The sequence below is a fragment of the Paramisgurnus dabryanus genome, chromosome 15 (genome assembly GCF_030506205.2).
Source record: "Paramisgurnus dabryanus chromosome 15, PD_genome_1.1, whole genome shotgun sequence".
NCBI classification, from domain to species: domain Eukaryota; kingdom Metazoa; phylum Chordata; class Actinopteri; order Cypriniformes; family Cobitidae; genus Paramisgurnus; species Paramisgurnus dabryanus.
This window is the reverse complement of record NC_133351.1, coordinates 28,052,867-28,074,135: the sequence shown is the minus strand read 5'-3', so window position 1 is coordinate 28,074,135 and position 21,269 is coordinate 28,052,867. Positions and strand designations below refer to the sequence as shown.

The window sequence follows — 21,269 nt, the reverse complement described above, 5'->3', positions numbered from 1 at the left end:
CAGATATTGTGTGACATCGCCAACTCCTGGCATGCATAATACTTTACAAAGTTTACACAGATCTGTGTGAAAGGGTATCATGTCGTCAATGTTGTTCTGTATGCAAAAAAAGCAAGGGAAAACTTTTTTATCATTGTCATCCAAAAGTACCCTAAAGGGAGAAGTATAGGCTATTTTTATGCATATGCAAGGGTCTGCATTCAGTGCATGTGATGCAATTTTCATCATCAGAAGAGTGTTCACGTTTCTGTACACGTAGGTCGTGCATGTGCGAACAGGAGTATGTCACAAGAGGTATTGCAATTTGTCGCAATGCGCATGCATCGAATGTCAGTGCACGTGTATGAGTCAAATGAACTGTGCTTTGCAAGGCTGTGCGTTCGACTGTGCGTGTGTTGTGTAAAAACAGACACACAAGGGCAGGGGTTTTAGAAAATGAGAGATAAATCTTATCATGTATGGTAGCCTAAGCAGACCATAGTTATCTAAAATGGCTGTAAAAGGAGTTACCTAAATGTCATTAGGTTTTTACTACTCCCTTATGGCACAGAGAAAAGAAATCTGCAAATACAGTTTCACAACTCAAGGATAGTTTTTCCTTATGACGTTCTTGTGTATATTGTATTGCTCAAATGAATGCAAACAGATCCGCTCAGTTCATCGTGACATTTGTAGTACGCCTACAAAACCTCATGGTTATTTTGACTTGTTGGTAAACATCCAGTTACTTATATCTATGGCAATCTGTGGATTTTAACCATCTGTAATGTCTAATCAGTTATACAAGCTGTAACAAACAGAGTTCGAAAGAAGACAAATCTGCAATTTAAGTCTTGCGTTAGAAATTTAAAAAAAATATAGATTATTTATTTCAGTCCACATAACTCTACTTACACTTGTATTTGGCAGTGATTTTTTCCAAAGCAAGTTACATTGCATTAAAGCTATACATTTTTTCCTGGGAATAGAGCCCTGGGCCTATTTATCATGATCACCGTATTTATTATGTGCATGTATTTATCATAACCCAATAACAAAAGTTTTCATCCAACAAAAAGTAACTTGATACTGATGTCGAATGCTCTGTTTTGTTCCACATTGCATCTACAGGGACATGATTACAGTCTCCTGCATGTGAGGTCAAATCTACTCTGCACATGTTTGAAATGCCCATATACCACCCACCCACCACAATCCCCCCAAAAGAAAAGAAATCTATGTCCACTGGCATTTTATGCTTCAGTCTGCTCACAAAGCTCCTTTTGTTTCTATGTGTTATTTTGAAATATAAAAACATAAAGTATTTCTTGCAGTTAGGACAAAATGAAGATTAAGATGATTTGGGGAATATGAACAGCAGGCATTTGGCTAGCAGCAGAAACTTCCAAAACATTACATGGATCTGAAAATGAAACTAATAAAATACCACCAAAGATCCAAGAAGAGCCACTCAAACAAGGTTCCTTGACGTCACAGCAAGAAATGTCAACTTGTTAAGGTCTGTGTTTCCAACACAACAATGTAATGCTTATTGAATTGGCAGAACTTTTTTCCATTTCTGCTTTATAATATAGCAAGCATAGTTTAAGATGGGTATAGTAAAGTCAAGAAAGTAATTTTTTTCAATTCCTTCAGTTTAAGCTTGAATTTAAAGTGCATATAATTGCACAAATATATAACAATAAAACAACAAGGCTCTCCAATCAACAAAACAACCAGTGACCTTTTATGAATTCCTATAAATCTGAATGGCAAGTTTACATGCCATCTACCCATTAGAATACAACATTAAAAAAAGATTGGCTTGCATTAGCCATAACCTGTTTCTGTTAATATCTGTTTGTTTATTTATGTATTTGACTGGCTTTAAGCTTTAATTTAAGGCTAGTTGTAGTAAAGATAAAGAGGCTTTGACTAGAACGTTCTTAATCATATCAGATCCAGAGATCTTTCCTTTGAGACAGGGGAATTCAATGCATGTACTGCATCCTCTCTCACACAGGCACAAAGCAGTCTATTAAAAGAGTCTCAGGATGCACAACTTATTTATATGAAATATGAAGACTTAGTCAGTTAAGGAATAGGCTAAAGGGAATTGTGTCTCTTTCCCACCAAAAGAAATAAAAAGAAGAGCCACAAATATACACATTGTGTCAAACTTCCTGTCATGCACGTCACGTCACGTCACATTTTTTTTTTTTTAACAAGGCCATGTGCATTTTTCAGTAATAAAGCCTCTTTTCAAAATACAAAGTATTATATAAAGTTTTTTTGTTTATTTATTTATTTATTCCTTTACTATACTTCTATTTCTCAATTTCCTTGTTGCCATGTAGGCTAAAACTTTCTTTTTACGACTAATTCACAACTTCCATAAAAATGATGTTGATATGTAATATTTTGGCTGACAGGCACTATTGGTATATATAATCTAACATGTTATCTTCACTAAATGACCCTCAAATTAAAATCCTTCAGCTATAGAAGTGTTTTGTCTTGCTTTGTCTCCCTACAGCAGATGTGTCTAAAGTTTTAAGGCTAGTTCACAAATGCCAGCCAGATCAAATTCCAGCAAACAAAAATCATTGTGTTTTTATCGGATAAGTGTGTTGGTGTTTGGTGGAACTTCAATAAAAAGATTTGTTGGTTCAACCTACAGTAAGTAAGTTACCTTAGCTTATTACCTGGAGCTAATTCAATTTTAAAATATTAGTTAAAGGGGACATTACATAAGACTTTTTTTAGATGTTAAACAAATCTTTGGTGTCCCCAGAGAAGTTATGTGAAGTTCTAGTTCAAAATAGCATAGATAATTTTAAAATTGCCACTTTTTAGGTGTAAGCAAAAAAAGCCATTTTGGGTGTGTCCTTTTAAGTGCAAATAAGTTGATCTCTGCAATAAATGACAGTGCTATGGTTGGATAGTGCAGATTAAGGTGCAGTATTATCCCCTTCTGACATCACAAGTGGAGCAAAATTTCAATGACCTATTTTTTTCAAATGCTTGCAGAAATGGTTTACCAAAACTAAGTTACTGGGTTGTTCTTTTTCACATTTTCTAGGTTGATAAAAGCACTGGGGACCCAATTATAGCACTTAAACATGGAAAAAGACAGATTTTCATGATATGTCCCCTTTAACTCAAAGGGCCCTATTTTAACGATCTAAGCGCATTGTCTAAAGCGCACAGCGCAACGTCTAAATGGGCGTGTCCGAATCCACTTTTGCTAATTTAACGACGGGAAAAATGGTTTTTGCGCCGAGCGCATGGTCGAAAAGGGTAGGTCCTATTGTAATGGGAGTATTTTGGGCGTAACGTGCAGTAAACCAATGAGAGTCACAGCTCTCATCCCCTTTAAAAGCCAGTTGCTCTGGCGCTATGTCTAATCCCTATTTAGATGACGGACTTTGTAAACTGAAAAACTAAGCGGAGGAAGAAGATCCCCAGTTTAAGATTAATGTTAAATAATTATGTTGTTTTTCCACTTGTATTGAAATTGTTATTTTTTTATTAAAACCTTTAAAACCCGTTTTCTTTTAGTCATGGAAGTAAAAAAGCAGGCTTTTAATTGCTTTAAATGTATGGCTATCCAATATCATCAAAAAATAATTTACAAGTATGTAAGAAAAGGTTTGTACTCTAAAAATACTTTATTTGTAACAAACAGAAGATAAAGAATTTACAAACGGCTCTCCTCACGTTTCAGCACTTTGGACAGCGGTTTTTTTAGCAAAGAGTTTTTTTAAGCATTACTTAAAAATGTTTCTCATCTCACCTTATCCACAGGTACAGAGTCATCATATACAATAAATCCGTGAGGTAGCATAAAAAAAAAACATTTAAAAACAGACGCATTTGTTCAAAGCAAAGCATTTATTTACTTACCAGGCTGCAGGTGAAGCAACTCTTTGCGCCTTCTAACGTCTCATAATTAGTCTTCATTTATGTCCAAGAGACTCAATAATAATCTTTTACATTCAATACTTTAATCTTTCATATTTAAAAGCATTTTTGTGCTGCTGCGCATTCATGTTCCTTGTGATAAGCAAACCCGCGTTGTCCTCCCGTTTATAGGCGCATACTAATGCGCTCTTTAAATAACATAAAACACATTGCGCCATTGACTTTAGACTTTAGACCAGGTTTTTGTTAGTCAGTGGCGTAGGCTATTTTAGTTGCCTCAAAATAGCAACGCGCCAACAATGCGCCTGAACACACCTCGTTTTCAGACCAGAACGCCCATGGGCGCAAAAGGGGGTGCAAATGCATTTGCTATTTAAACAATGCGGCGCTAAACGTGAAAATTAGGGTGGAAACTAGCGAAAGACACTTGCGTCGCGCATTGCACTGCATTGCGCCGAGTGTAAGATAGAGCCCAAAAAGTTAGGCAAACAGGTAAAAAGTTGAGTCAACTTGTTTAATGTAAGAAAATGAGAGTTATGTTTTCCACCTTTCTAAATCCAACAGCTAACTGCAATATCTTAGATGTTGTTGTTTGTTGGTGGATTGTCAATTAGCGTTAAAACTAGTGATGCACCGATGTATCGGCCGCCGATATTTATCGGCCGATTTTTGATGAATTTGAAACCATCGGCATATCGGCAATAGCACGAGAAAGGCCGATACCAATTGTTTATTAATTAACTGCATTAAGAAATCCATTATATGTAAAAAAATGAGTTAATGTTGTTAATAAAATAAATGCTGAATAGCAAAAACCACATTTGAAGGTTGTCATGCTGTCTTATTATATTTGTTTTAGCTTAATTTGTGCCTCTTTTATTATGTTGGTCAGTTGAATGTTAATTAGATCCAATCCATGTTCAGTAAAAATAATTTGATGCAGAAATAAACTAGCTAACAGACCAACTGTACAGTATTGTATACAAGTGTTTAATATCGGTATCGGCATCGGTATCGGCAAGAAGTTGTCAGTTTAAATCGGCATCGGCACAAAAAAATCCTATCGGTGCATCCCTAGTTAAAACATATTTTACAATTATAACTATTAAGTGTTATTTAATAATATAGTGAATTGCCTAAGAAATTCATCATCCACTAGAGTAAGATTCAGATCTAAACAGCTGTTGGCTGTTTAAAAGAAAATGAGGCACGGAAAAAGATTTATATTTGTCAGGGTCACAGATGTACCACATTTGACTTTCATAAATTTTACAGACAAGATAATGTGACAAGATAATAAGATAATTTTACCACGTTCTAGAAAAAAATATTTTGAAATATCAACATTTCCTCTGGCCAGAGAAAAGTACCTTACACCTTCTTTTTGAAAACAATCAGTCCTGAAAAAATTAAACATACTGTTTTGTTTTTGAGTTTATTTCCCGCTGGCCTCAGATGTCAAGGCTGGACATCCGAGGATCACAGGGACGCAGTGGGAGATGTGAACTGTTTCCAAACATCTGTGAGGATCTTTTTCTCTATAAACATCATTAACATATATCAAACTAAAATAATAGATAAGTGTGGGTTTCACCGAATTAAGATACTAAAATATTGTGAAAGATTTTTTTTAAATAATAAACTACATTGAAACAGTGAACATTTAAAGTATCTGACTTATGCAGGGGCTAGTGGTTTTAAACCTGTGAGCAACAGTAAAGGTATTAATGTGAAGTTTTATCCAGTTAACGGATAGCACATAAATATTGTTGTGCATTAGCACTATGAGTCACACAGGTAAAGTTAAAAATACCTAAAGAATGTAAGATAAATTGATATACTGTATGACATTTCTGTCTGTGTCAAGTAGGTCAGACATACCAACAGGGAGTGTCTACCTGCTATTCCTTCCCTTCTGCGTTTTAATGTTTGTTGGAATGAAAAAATATACCCACAACCACTTTGGCACTTATAATATGGCTTCATGGAACAATAAAATCCCCTTTCCTGCTACTGTATAGTGCAGGAAAAAGACAGCTGAACGGACATCTCAAGCTATACTCATGCACTACTGCATATCCTGATTTTTTTCTTATTTTGCTGAGGAATGTGTTTCCTCCCTCCTCCGCCCTCCCTAAAGACCTTTCCCTTCACCACAGATGAGAGAGGTCAGCGATATGCGATAAAATAAACAACTTATGTTTTGTACAGTTACATATTGTTAAGCACTATAAACCCCTTTTATAAAATCTTTTAGGCTATCACTGATCAAATAAAATGTAAAGTTAGATACTTTTGATAAAGTGGACCAGGTGTTTTCGTTGTCAAATAGGCGCCCCCCACACACATGCATACTTGTATATGTGGTTTACGGAGACTCCTCATAGCCATAGGGCCAGATTTACTAAACAGGGAAAATTAGCGTGAAAGCGCAATTCCAAAAAAGTGCTGATGGGAGTGTTAATATCTGCAGGTTATTTACTGAACATGCGCAAATTAAATAATACAGACGAGGCAACTGATTTCCATAATGACCAACGCAATCTACTAGGAGCAGCGCAAATTAGTTTAGGGTCACAAATGAGCAGATCTCATGATCCTTGTGTCCGGGTGATCTACTAATGCTTGAGTTCAGCACCACGGACATCCTAGCTAATGAAGCCACTGAAAAGAACTGGAGGAAAAAAATTTAGGTATACATCTGATACTGTGTGACTTCTCCTAGTCACTCCTCTTTTATTTCCTTCAGAAAATTAATAATAACATGGCATGGTAAACAATAATTTGAATAATATGTTACGTGTTAAAAAAATCTTCTGTCTTATACCTCACTTTTTAATTTTTTTACAAGCCTTCTCCTATAAGTTACAATTGCAAAAAAGAACTAGATCACACCTTTTCAGCGCTAATTATCCACTCTGTGCGTCTTTAGTAAATCCTCACAGTCATTATTTAATGCCATAGTAAATCTGGCCCATAATTTTTTTTTTTACTTTACAAACTTTATTCTATTTTTGTCATATATATATATATATATATATATATATATATATATATATATATATATATATATATATATATATATATATATATATATATATATATATATATATATATATAATTTTTTTTTTTTTTTTTTTTTTTTTTTATTTAAAAAATTCTCATTTTCCAGCTCCCCTAGAGTTAAACATTTTAACCATTTTGGAATCCTTTCAGCCAAACTCCGGTCTAGCGGTACCACTTTTAGCATAGCTTAGCATAATCCATTGAATCTGATTAGACCATTAGCATCATGCTTAAAAATAACGCTTAGGTTACTCACGTAACCCCGGTTCCCTGAAATAACGGGAACGAAGCATTGCGTCAGTTTGCTGACGCTATGGGGGGAAACTCCTGTTTACTCCGTGATTGAAGCCTATTGGTTAACGTCTGTAGAAAATACAGACCAATGACGTTTGAGCCCGCGCGGGGGCGTGGCACACGTCCCTATATAAGCCGGTGAAATACGTCAAGAGCTCATTATTATTCGACTGAAGCGCGCAGCCGAATAACACTCGCTGCGTAGACGTTTGTAGCACGGCCAGCGACGCAATGCTTCGTTCCCGTTATTTCAGGGAACCGGGGTTACGTGAGTAACCTAAGCGTTCCCTTTCAATACGGTTCACTTCGCATTGCGTCAGTTTGCTGACGCTATGGGGGAACGTAATCCCATCCCGCCGTGCATACACAACGGACTGAGGTGCCCTTACCGGAGAGACACTGCATGTGGCCCTAACCCAGCATATACATAGCTCTAGCGAGCGCAAGTGTAAGCACCATATATGAGACAGTAATACGCATACAGTGAAGTTTCTAAACGCACCATGATGCATATACAATAGAGCACGAGACGGCGGGTTCCCTGAGCGCGCCGCGAGCTGTGCATGAATTATTAATAGGTAGCCATGACGGTGAGCTAGCAACGCACCGTGAAGGCATACAGAAACGCAGTCGCGTGAATCATTAAGCCGATAAGACCTGTGCTTGTAAGGCAGGTACATCCAGGCTATAAAATCTGACAAACGTAGACGGCGAGGACCAGCCGGCCGCGTTACAAATGTCAACGATAGAAATCCCCGTAGACCAAGCCCAAGATGAAGCCATACCCCTCGTGGAGTGAGCTTTTAAACCAACTGGACAATGTTCATTCAGGGAGGCGTAAGCCAAAGCAATGGCTTCGACGATCCATTTAGATAGCCTCTGTTTAGTGAGCGGCATACCTAAGGAATGTTGTGCGAAGCTTACGAACAGCTGATCTGACTTGCGATATGAGGCAGAACGGTCCGTGTATATTCTTAACGCTCTGACGGGGCAGAGCGTGTTCGGGGTTTGTTCGCCGTCCGCCGTCGGAAGGGCGAGAAGTGAAACCACCTGAACTCTAAATGGTGTGGTCAAAACTTTAGGAATGTATCCCGCTCTCGGTCTAAGGATCACTTTGCTATCGTTAGGACCGAATTCCAGACACGACGGGTCAATTGAAAACGCGTGTAAATCGCCCACTCGTTTAACCGATGCCAACGCCAGGAGGAGAGCGGTTTTAAACGAGAGAGCGCGCAGGTCAGCCTGTTCGAGGGGCTCGAAAGGGGGACCGCGCAGCGCTTTCAGGACCGTGGACAGATCCCAAGACGGGACCGTGTTAGGTCGCGGTGGGTTTAGTCTGCGAGCGCCTCTAAGGAATTTAATGATGAGATCATGTTTTCCCACGGTGCGACCGGCGATAAGGGCGTGATTCGCCGTTATCGCCGCCACATACACTTTAAGCGTCGAGGGCGCGCGACCGCTGTCCAGCATTTCCTGCAGAAAGGAGAGAATATGCTCCACTTCACAGGTGTTTGGGTTTAAGTCTTTCGTCGTGCACCAGTCAGAAAAAATAGACCACTTTTGAGCGTAAAGGCGCCTGGTAGATGGGGCCCTAGCTTCAGTTAGAGTATTTAACACCCGTCCTGAAAGGCGTGATGGTTGCCGTTCAGAGACCAAACGTGTAGATTCCATAGCTCCGGCTGTGGATGCCATATCGTCCCTCTCGCCTGAGATAGGAGGTCTTTCCTCAGCGGTACTGGCCATGGTGCTGATGTTTTCAGCTGCCATAGGTCGGGGAGCCATGGTTGATTGTGCCAAAACGGGGCGACCAGAATTATCGCGCATTTCGTCTCTCTTATCCTCTGAAGGACCTGTGGTAACAGAGCCACCGGAGGAAAAGCATACAGAAGACACGCCGGCCATGCTTGCGACAGGGCATCGTGGTGTCTCGAGAAGAAGATCGGGCAATGCGCGTTCTCGTCTGACGCAAACAGATCGATCTCCGCCCGGCCGAAGACGGTCCATATTCTCTCGACCGTCTGAGGATGCAGTCTCCATTCTCCCGGCGGCGGACCGTTGCGCGAGAGAATGTCTGCACCCGTATTGGCTACACCCGGTACGTGAGTCGCTTTTAACGAACGTACGTTCGCGTGAGCCCATAATAAAAGCCGTCTCGCCAGCCTGGATAGGGAGCGAGATCTCAGCCCTCCTTGGTGGTTTATGAACGAAACCACCGTCATACTGTCCGACCGCACTAGAACGTGTTGATGTTGGAGTTTCGGTCGAAAGTGTCGTAGCGCCAAGATAACCGCCCACATCTCGAGGTGGTTGATATGTAGCTGAGACAACTGGTTGTTCCACGCACCGAAGGCGAGCTCGCCGTCGCAGTGAGCGCCCCAACCCGTCGCAGACGCATCCGTAGTAACCACTTTCCTCCTGCTCACGGAGCCGAGCTCCGTGCCCGAGAGGAAAAGGTGAGGGGATGTCCATATCGAAAGCGCTTTCATGCAGCTGTACGTGATTTTGATTAATAAGCGGCCCGACAACCAAGCACGGGGCGGAACTTTCGCTTTCAACCAAAACTGAAGCGGCCTCATGAACAGCATTCCCAACGGTATTAGTGGGGATGCTGCTGCCATCAGACCCAGCATTTTTTGGAATCGTTTGAGAGGGAGATGTGAACCCGCTTTGAACGATGCCGCCTCGCGTCTGACCGTGAGCGCGCGTTCCTGTGTAAGCCATGCCCGCATCTTTAATGAGTCGAGCGTCGTGCCTAAGAACGCGATTCGCTGCGTGGGGGTGAGCAAACTCTTCTGGAGGTTGATTTTGAACCCCAAATTCTCCAAATGCTGGAGTACAACGGTCTTGTGCGCAGAAATTTCCCTCTCTGACTGTGCTAGAATAAGCCAATCGTCGAGGTAATTCAATATGCGGATGCCGCTCTGTCTGAGAGGGGCGAGAGCCGCATCCGCACATTTGGTAAATGTGCGTGGTGCCAGAGATAATCCGAAGGGCAGAACTTTGTACTGGTATGCTGTCCCGTCGAGCGCGAATCTTAGGAACGGCCTGTGACGTGGCGCTATCGGAATGTGAAAGTAAGCGTCTTTCAGATCCACTGATACGAACCAATCGCCCGGTCGAATTAACGCCATGATTCATCTGGCTGTAAGCATTTTGAACGGCCGTTTGGCAAGAGCGCGATTCAAAACGCGTAGATCCAATATCGGTCTGAGGCCGCCGTCTTTCTTTGGAACGAGAAAATAACGACTGTAAAAGCTTGATTCGCTTTGATCCGCCGGGACCGTCTCTATCGCGTCTTTTAGTAATAAAGAATGCACCTCTTCCCTGAGGATCTGCATACGATCGTCTGGGACAGTGGTGTAGAGAACGCCGCGAAACCGGGGTGGTCTCCGTGCGAATTGAAGTGAATAACCGTGTTGGATTACGTTTAGAATCCAGCCCGGCATACCGGGGGTGGATTGCCAAACGTTAAATTTGACGGCGAGCGTCGATATGCTTATGGACGTTAAGCCGTGTGTGTGTGTTTGTGTGTACAGAGGAGGAAATTTGCTCTTTTTGTGAAAAGGTAAAATTTTGTGTTTCGCTGTTACAGCGAGGGTGTGTCCAGCGCCCGAGGGGACTGAAACACGCAGAACTTTCGAGGGCGGGCCGGCCGAAGCAGGACCAGAGCCTCTTTTCCTCCTCAGACTCTCTTCAGGGAGGCGGCGCCGGCGTCGGGTCCAGCGTAATCCGAGGACGGGGACCGCGGCGTCGAGGCGGGCCAGCCGGTCGTGCAGGACGCTGGCGCTTGACCTCCGGTTCAGCTCTCTGCTGGGGCTGAGCTGGTGCTGGCTTAGGGCGTTGAGCTGGCGGCGGTTTTGGGCGGCCGGTCTCAGACGCTGAGGCAGATCGTTTTGGTAGAAAATGCCGCATAGCCTGCGACGATTTCTGTGCCTCAGTGAAGCGCTGGGTGAACCCCTCCACAGCGGAGCCAAAGAGCCCCGACGGTGACACGGGCGAGTCAAGAAGGGCAACCCGATCCGTGTCCTTTATCTCCGTCAAGTTCAGCCACAGATGTCTCTCCAGAACAACCAGGCTGGCCATGGCTCTTCCTACAGCCTGAGTGGCGACTTTAGTGGCGCGAAGGGCCAGATCAGTCGCGCTGCGCAGGTTCTGAAAGGTCGACGGGTCCGGACCTGTCTCGTCCATGTCACGGAGGAGTTTTGCCTGGTATACTTGCAGCACCGCCATCGTATGGAGAGCGGATGCAGCGTGGCCGTCGGCGGCGTAAGATTTCGACGCCAGGGTCGATGTCAGGCGACAGGGCTTTGACGGATGGTTCAATTTAGCCCTCCATCCGCCGGCTGAAGACGGGCAGAGATGGGCGGCGACAGTTTCCTCGAGCGGCGGCATCTTGGAGTAGCCGTGTTCATCAGCGCCGTCCACTACGGAGAGGACGTGGGAGACGGCGCTCTGAGCTCGGGTGGAGTGGGGAGCACGCCAAGATTTGGTGAGCTCCTGGTGGACCTCAGGGAAAAACGGCGCCTGCCGTTGGCGGGACGATTGACGGCGCCCGGGCTGCAGAAACCACTCGTCCAACCGGCTGAGTTGAGGCTCTGACGGCGGCGACCACTTGATGTTGAGCTCCGTCGTAGCTTGTGTCAAGATGCGGATGAGCTCAGAGTCGTGAGGACGCGACTCGGTAGGTTCATCAGCGGCGGCTGCGTGGGCGTCGTCATCCGAAGCCGCCCAATCCTCTAACTCCTCAGAGGATGACATCACTTCCAAGTTGTCACCGGACCCAAAGGAAACCATGCCGCTAGCACTCGGCAGGGGGCGTAGGTCTTCATGGGCGAAGGTGACAGGGTGACGGCGGGGAGACAGAGCACGCGGGGGATGAGCCGGCGTGGACTCGGTCTCAGGGCGTCTTCCAGCTTCACGGCTCCGCTGCTGTTTAGGCGGGAGAGCACGGGAAGCCTTCCGTTTAAAGATCTCGAGGCGGGAGCGCAGCACCGCGATAGGAAGGAGCACGAGTGGGCACAGCCTGCCTCGGCGAGTACGGCCTCGGCGTGGGCAGGACCCAGACAGATGACGCACTCCTTGTGGAAATCCTCCACAGGCAAAGGGGCTCGGCAGGAGCCGCAATGCCGAAGCGACATTATCTCAACGCGCTTCTGCTCTTTTAGATACTCTCTTTTAGGCTCACCGGAAAGCGGCAGGGGAACACGCTGGTGTGTTGTAGTCCGCTGCAGTGCTTGGATCGACGGCGAGTAAGGGCTTCTTCTTCGGAGCAGCGAGAAGGTTCGCGCTGAAGGAGAAAAGTAATGAGCTCTTGACGTATTTCACCGGCTTATATAGGGACGTGTGCCACGCCCCCGCGCGGGCTCAAACGTCATTGGTCTGTATTTTCTACAGACGTTAACCAATAGGCTTCAATCACGGAGTAAACAGGAGTTTCCCCCCATAGCGTCAGCAAACTGACGCAATGCGAAGTGAACCGTATTGAAAGGGAACCAAACAGTTTCGCTTTTTGTTTCTATTTAAAACTTGACTCTTTTGTACTAAAAATGACGGAAAATTTAAAGTTGCGATTTTCTAGGCAGATATGGCTAGGAACTATACTCTCATTCTGTAACCAAGGGGACTATTTTAGGGCAGTGCGTAATATCACTACGCCTGTTTCAGCCATGTTACAGCAGCAAAGTACTTGATTATTACGCCAGAATGAGAGTATAGTTCCTAGCCATATTGGCCCTGAAAATCGCAACTTTCAATTTTCTTAATTGTCTTAGTACGCAATGTAACTACAAAAGAGTCAAGTTTTAAATAGGAAAAATATTGAAACTCTTTGGTCATTTTTGAGCGCAATGCTAATGGTCTAATCAGATTCAATGGATTATGCTAAGCTATGCTAAAAGTGACAGCGCCAGACCCCGAGATCAGCTCAATGGATTCCAAAACAGTAAAAATCAAATGTTTAACTCTAGGGGAGTTGGAAAATGAGCATATTTTCAAAAAGGTGGAGTGTCCCTTCAAATGTATACTTTTCAACACATTTTTTATTTCAAAAAAAAAAAATTCAATTTAGTATATTTTTAAGTATTTTGTAAACCATGTTAATGTTGTTATACACATTATACATATTTGTGTCTTTGTAAACCACATATACTAGTAGACAAACACAAGAACATAAAGCCTTCACACGCATAAATGCTGTAGCACTATAGCCAAACTGCAGTGTTGCCCAATCCTTGTCCCCAAGTACCCCCTTCCAGAATGTTTTAGATGTCTCCTTATTTAACTCACCTGAATAAACTCATCAGCTTTTTAGGGAGACATGTTAACCATTCTAGAAGAAGGCTGATGAGTTGATTCAGGTGTTTTAAATTAGGAGACATCTAAAACATGAAAACATTCACATAGCACATTTATATCTGGTATAACGATGCATTTTGGTCAATCAGATCACAAGTGGATGAGACAGACGCATGTTCTTTTACATCTGGTGTTTAAATTTGTCTCTTTTGTCCAATTTCGACAGATTACTTCAAGGGGATGGCCTATGGACGAGTCGTTTAAACATGAGCGTGAGAAATTACGGTTTAAGTTGACATGCACTAATATTATGCGAGTACCGCTGCTTATGTTCTTAGTAAACATGTTGCACAGAGTTTTGTACATGTGTATGTACAAGCTTTCTCAGATATTTCAGAGCAGTTAATGAAATAACTTTGTGCAACTTTCACACGCATAATAAAACAGAAATGAAATTGGTGGAGGGTAGACGCTTTCATTTTAGCAATGACAGCCTTAAAACCACGCTTAGGTCAGGTCCGATGTAAAAACATTGTTTTTGTTACATTACACACTAGATCAACATGCGGAGAGTAGGCGTCCTTTTGTGGCTTTTCAAACACATTCAACCACATAAGCAACAAGCTCAAAACGTTTGACACCCCCGTATACACCTGTATTTAGCGCCATCCACTTGTGATCCTATCGCCCAAAGTGCATCTTTACACCAGGTGTAAACAGGGCCACAGCTGCCAGCTCTACTAACAGCTGTGAACATCTTTGGTGTGCAAGCCATAATGGTGGCTTGACCCATTTGGCACATTGATGTGAAATGTCTTGTGGACATGCAATTGCTGTTGCTTGCATGTGTCTGTGAACCATGAGACAGTATGGCATCCCATTTGTCATTTAGATATTAAATTGTGCTCATAAGCGCCCCCTTTGTGTCTACATGCACTGTTATGGTCTGTACAGCAGAGCAGACTACAACACAACAGCCTATTAAACATTCGGTCATCAAAGTGTGGGCCAATGTCAAGAAACTACAAGGGCTTAGTGTGGTATTTAGGGCAGGGCTGATGTATCATGCGTCTGAAAAAAAAGCTTATATCTTATTGGTCAGTTTTTTTTGGTCAGGCTTCCTTTACAGCCTATTCTTCCATTATAGATGTTAATGCTTAGTCTAATTTAATTAATATGCATCTGCAAAGTGTTATAAACCCATTTTAAAATGTCTGTTTTAGCTCCACTGACCCTCATCTTATTTGGGAGCTTACTGTATCACTGCAGAAAAAAAAAACTTTTAATGAAAGTGTGTCAATGTATCTTTTGCATCAGCTTTTACATTTTTGTTTTGTACATATGCAATGATGGGGAATGCTTTGCCATTCTAAATCCAATACAGCAGCAAGTGATGGATATTGAAAGCTTGCTGGAACAAAAGATTGAAACCGACTTACCCTCGCACCCTTCTCAGGAAAACACTGACATCCTCTGCTGCAATCTCTGCCTCCACATGGCCCGTCATACTTCTTAACTCCCTGGGAGAGAACAGATAAAGGAGGGAAGGAAAGATGGTAAGACGATGTGGAAATAAATGTCAATTTTTAAATGACACAAAACATTAGATTGTGAGGCTCAGTCCACAGCTCACTAAATAATTGTATCAAATGTATACATATCTGAACCGAATAATACATATCAGGACCTGTTTAAAGGGTACTACCCCAATGGCAGCTTGGGTACAAATTTCAACAATTTTTAGTGGTGTGACATTTACATATTTAGATTTAAATATAGTTTGTGTGAACGGAAAAACCTTTAACCCCAATAAAGTTTTTTTTTCAAATGCTTTCAGGACATATTTACCATATTCCATTGTAAATGTTTGAAAGTAATAAATAATTTAATTATTAATTTAATTCTAATTTGCATTATGTACAGTGTTACTTAGTTTGCCCACACACAGTTTTAACTTAGACATTTCACCATGACAAGTTGAGCATTAACTCCTAACAGCATTCAGTTTAAAGCTTTGCAAATGAATATCACTGAGCTACCGAACACATTACATTATTCATGCTTCAGGATTTCTTGAGTGAATCTCTTTGTGGGGGAAGCTTATTTTTTGGAGGGTCTCATTCTATGACGTCAGTGTCTCCATTCACACCTACGCATTGATCCTATTGACCAGTGAGACACTGTGTGTCCATGAAACAGTGTGTCAGCGTCTCCCGTCACTCCTTAAAAGACAAAATAAAACTGTCTGCTGTGCGACAGAGTGTTTCACAGACATTCTTGTTCGTCTGATATGAGATGCTGGACAAGCACCAGACAAAGGCCACTTTAAAAATCTGTGCTAAATCACAATGAAATCTTTTACTGAGATCTTAGTGTGATTTATGGCCGTCTGTAAGAAGAATGTCCTTCTAAAATAGTCCCGCTGCAGATATCAGGACTATTAAAATAAACTTAAATATTAAATATGTAAATTAATAAAAATTGTGCAACTGAATAGATAAGAAAACAAACACATAATTTTAGAACAGGTATAGGCAGGGTCATTTTAAGATTCATGTTGCCAATTTATGTAGGTTTCCATATATAAATTTAATGATTAGGCTACTGTGTAATATACTGGGTTTTGGCAACCTTGCACACTCAATATTAGCATCAGCCAGCCATTGAAAAACTAAAGTCGGTTTTCCACTGGAAGTTTTTTTTGCGTGGTAAATGGTTTGCAAGGTCTTTTCCGGTGACTAAAACATTATTTACAGCAGGGAGAAGCAGAGGTATTGTCTTACACAAGGTAGGAATAATAAAGGACAAAACAGCAGCATAAAAATCAGTTTTAAAGTATTGCTAAATAGTTGATGATCACAGCAGATGATGAGAAGAGTATTGTTTTCTATCCTGTTCCCCCCACGCTTTCCCAACAACTGAACTTTTCCACCATTACCTTGAAAATATTTTCCAACCAGCCTGAAACAATGATCACCTGATTAGTATTTGTTTGTTCCTGTCCCAACCAGGGAGGCATATGCATAGGTATTGTCAAGAATGTGTTTGGGTTCATAAAGTCACCAGGTTTTGAGAATCAGACCACAGGAGCTTGGAGGTTAATGAATAACTTTAAATAATAAAACAGAAAGCTTACACACACCAGTCCAGATTATCATTATAGTCATTTCGATCAAATGTTGTCAAGAAATATTAACATGTGTTATATAAATGATTAAAAATGTGTCCCGGAATCTTATGTAGATGCTTTGTAACTTTGTGTGAATAATTCCACCACACAGCACAGCCTCTTGTACAATATTGCTTTTATAAAATGGTTACCACACCATATCCAAATATTAAAGCAAAAAATATTTATCAACACAACTTTAATAAAGTAAAATCAATAAAGTACTTCCTTCCACTGGACAAAAATTAGTGATACACAGTGATACACAGAATCGTTGGTTGCACCGGTCATAGCTGTGTTTTGTGGTAAATTTGCACCTACTTTTTGTCAATATATTTATTTTGATTATAAATGAAATCATTCTGATTATAGAAACACTTGTTCAACAGTCAGTTCTCATTTACAGGAAGGTCAATATACAGTTTGTATGGCCATTGGCAACAAAAACCAAACAAAAACTAAAGCCAAACAGATAAACACAGGGCAATAAACACAGATCTCAACAGTTATTTGTATGCTAAAACTGTCGTAGACAGCACTCATATAAAATAACAATGAAGATAAATATCAGAGGCTTATATAAAGCAACACAATGATTGTACATGAAGTGCATGCAACCACAAATATGAACCCTCTACTTAGTTTGTTTTGACACTTGGTTCAGTTGCTCCAAATTAAATTTTACTATGTACATTTGGCTCTCAACAATGAAACAATCACAACATCAACATAACGTACAAGTGTATATAAATATACTGTGTTTATAACATTAGCTAAAGGTTGAAACATTAGCCAGTTGTTCCAGTATTTGTCATCTTGGATTTATCCCCAGAAACGGCCCACACTTTATTCATAGCAGGGGCGATTCTAGGATTTTCATTTTAGGGGGCTCCCAACGAGAGTATTATAGAATAAAAAAATTATATATATATATATATATATATATATATATATATATATATATATATATATCTCACATGCGCATAAGCTTCTCTGAGCAATGACATACTGAAATGGCGGCGTCCAACGCAGCAGCTGCGCATACCAAAACATCTAAAGTTTGGGAGCATTTTAGCCTAGATACGGCGAATAAAAAGATTACCTGCATGGTTTGCAAAGCAGTCCTTGCATATCACGGCAGCACCTTGGTGATGCACGAACATTTAAAGAGAAAGCACGTTGGACAGTTGAATGAATGTGTATAACTCGCCTCGGTAAGAATTAAATAACATGGAAGCCAATACGTTTTGTTTTGGATGTACATTTTATAAGCGTATTTTTGCAAAAAAAAAAAAAAACAAGGATTTAACGTTATGGCCGACTGTGCCTGACAAAAGTATTTTAAAGTAAATTCATGCAGTCTGAAGAAGAGAGCCACCATGGACCCATTTCTGCAAAAGAAGCAGACGTTCTTTTGCAACAGATTGACCACTGAATGTATCTCACAAAATGCACTTAATATTTTTGTTTACTGTTTTATTGCTGCTAATGTGCCTGCCCCTGGTTTACAGGAAGAAAATATTAACTTGATTTTAATTTATTTTTTCTTATAAAACAAATGTGCCTGTCCTTGATAGACAAAATGATAGAGTTTCTTTATTTATGCATTTATGTCTATACTGACCGATCACTGTGCCTAAATGGTTTTAGATGGGGTGTTTTATTTACTTTTATTATGAATCGGCCTATCCGCAGCAAAGTTCAATAAAATATGCATTTTTCCTTGAAGTACCCCCTTCATTCTTGCGTTTACTATCATTTTCTACAGAATTAAAGCAATCTCATGCTAAATTTTAGAATTTTTTATAATTATTCAATTAGTCGACTAATCGTTTCAATAGTCGGTGAATAGTCGACTATTTAAATAGTCGTTAGTTGCAGCCCTATCAACAAGTATAGCACTATAAGACCGAATGCAATAAAATGTTTAAAATAATCAATTATTTACTATGATACTCACTAAGACATCTATTTTGAGACATGTTAATGTGAATTGGTCTGTAAATCTAAAAGACTCGAACATGAACTCATTTAGCTCTGTGCACGAGCGCTATTGTTGGGTAGGAAGCTAAAGCCCCCCCTAAAAATGCCCTAACGGTGCCCCTAAAATAATCAGCTATGAGAAATACTTTTTACCATTATTAAATGCACCCAGGAACACAACGCTGCAATTTATTATAAATTATAGAACAGATTGCTTTCACACTATTTGCGAACCACACCAGAGTTCATATGAACCGTATCCTGAAGCACCTTTGCATCCCGACTCTATTAGACTCATGGTAGCATGAGTTTGGTACTGTACAATAAAAAGCTTTCACTTCATCAAACAAACTCTTGTCCACAACCAAATCTCCAGTATGAAAGTGCCTTTACAGACTGTATACGTTGTTATGTACTGGAGGGTTTTTAAGTGTCAGACACATTTATAGTGCATATTTCAAAGCCATCTTGTAATGTACTAGCTGAGCATTCAATTGGGCTCTTTCATAAAGAGACATTTAGTATCCCTTTAATATGAGTTGGAGAGAAGACAGTGTTTAATTCCAGAGCACTGACTTCAGATTGACCAGAGGTCTGCATTCATCTACAATTACAGCGAATTACATCAATGTCTCAGGCAGCTAAGCTAATAATAACTACATTCGAGAACACATTATAAATAATGATGCAATGAATGAACCCTGTGTTCATTTTATTATTGTTTTAATCATCTGGAGAAAAAGAATATGCTTGTTTCGCTTTGACTAGACATATCCTTCGACTAGACATTCAACTAGATACAGTATATCTTATCTTATCAGAGGCACTATCTTTAAACGTGATTCACTGTCTTTCTCATTATGCAAACATGGTGTCTGAACAAACATGTAATGTCTAAACAAGACATACATGAGTTTAACCTAAATTTTACAAGCAGTTTATAATAATAGTATTATTATAATCAATAAGAAAATCCAAAATTGTGTGTTTAAATGATATAAAACGCCACTGGGTGGCCATTTGACTGTATATGTCCTCACAAATAAACTTGAATATGTTTGATGTGTGTCTCTGTTGTTAGACATATGCAACCCTTCTCTGTATTTACCAGACAATGTGATGACATTGTAATGACTTAGGCACTGTGTGTTTACATTTACATGGCCACATGGCAGGATAAAAGACTTCTAACTATTTGTGCAAATGATGATAAAGTGACAGAAACATCCATTTATGGACGGCAGTGTTTGTCTTTACAGTCAAAGACAATATGAGTCATGATCGTATTCAAAACTGTCTGTGGTAAACCAAGCAAAAATAATTCCCACAGTCATTTCATTTTAACGCCGAGTGTCTAACAACTCTGGCAAAACCCTCCGACAGGTGTCTGGAATAAATAGAGATCCAGATGCTAAACCTATTCCACTGGAGAGTAGAATCAGTGTGAAAATCGGTCAAACAAAACAAATCAAACTCAAGAAAAACAAGTGTATTGTTGGATATTTTTCAATTATGAGATTATGAAACTGCATAGAGGGATAGCAGATGGGAAATCTGTTACGTAAAAAAATGTCTACATGGAAAAGATTACAAATGACCAGCAATGGTCCAAAGGCTGTTACGTGCATTGTTACACATCACGTAAACAAGATTTCTTAGAAAAGGAATTTATGATCATCTTCACAGAAAAACCATTCTGTTACCACTGGAAAGTACTGTGAGTGATTTACAATTTCTCAGTAAATAAAATAGTGATATTGGCTGTTACCAGATGATGCTTCATATTGGGAATCGGGACAACAGAAGTCATTTAAAGAAGAGATATAATGATAATTAGATTTTTTCCATTAGATTAAGTGCTATTATTTGGTCCCCAGTCCTTCTATCAACCTAAGAACAACCTACTTAGTTACTCAGTTTTGGTAAATCATTTTATGCCAGCATGTGGAAAAATAGGTCATTGAAATTTTGCTCCCTGATATCAGAAGGGGATAATACCGGCCCTTATACAACACAAATTTATTCTCCTGCTCTGTTCTCTTTACGCTTTGTCATTGCCAAATATTTTGTACATAGTACCATAGTATTTATTTAAGTATGGGACTTTCCCTGAAGTATGACAGATGGTAAACTTAAAAGGAAGCTTTTAAACAAATTGTGTCGGAATGAGCTAATTTTTTAAAATGTTATATTCAATATGACCTATTTCTTTAGTTATTTCGAATTGTGTTTCTTTATTTATCTAGTTATTTTGTAATTACATTACATTTACATTTTGTCATTTAGCAGACGCTTTTGTCCAAAGCGACTTACAAGTGAGGTAAACAATAGAAGCAATTATGGCAACACAAGAACAGCAATACATAAGTGCACTGGAAATAGTCTCATCAAGTCCAACACAATATACATAGCCAAGGGTTTGTTAGTATTTTTTTTTAATAGATAAAGAGGAAGGTAAATAGAGAAAGAGATAAAGAGAAAGGTAACTAAATAAAGATAGTAAGTCTGTTATTAGGAAGTGAGGTAATGGCGGAAGAGATGGGTTTTTAGACGAGTCTAA

The 21,269-nt window shown here is 40.3% G+C and overlaps 1 protein-coding gene across 1 annotated transcript in view; it reads right to left on the bottom strand.

Moving 5' to 3' along the window:
• The window catches only part of col4a2 (collagen, type IV, alpha 2), a 143,664-nt gene that overhangs the window by 74,879 nt on the left and 47,516 nt on the right, over positions 1–21,269 (bottom strand). Inside the window, exon 4 of the mRNA XM_065292942.2 lies at positions 14,997–15,077. Within this exon, the coding sequence (XP_065149014.1) occupies positions 14,997–15,077 (81 nt within the window). The remainder of the gene's footprint in view (positions 1–14,996; positions 15,078–21,269) is intronic.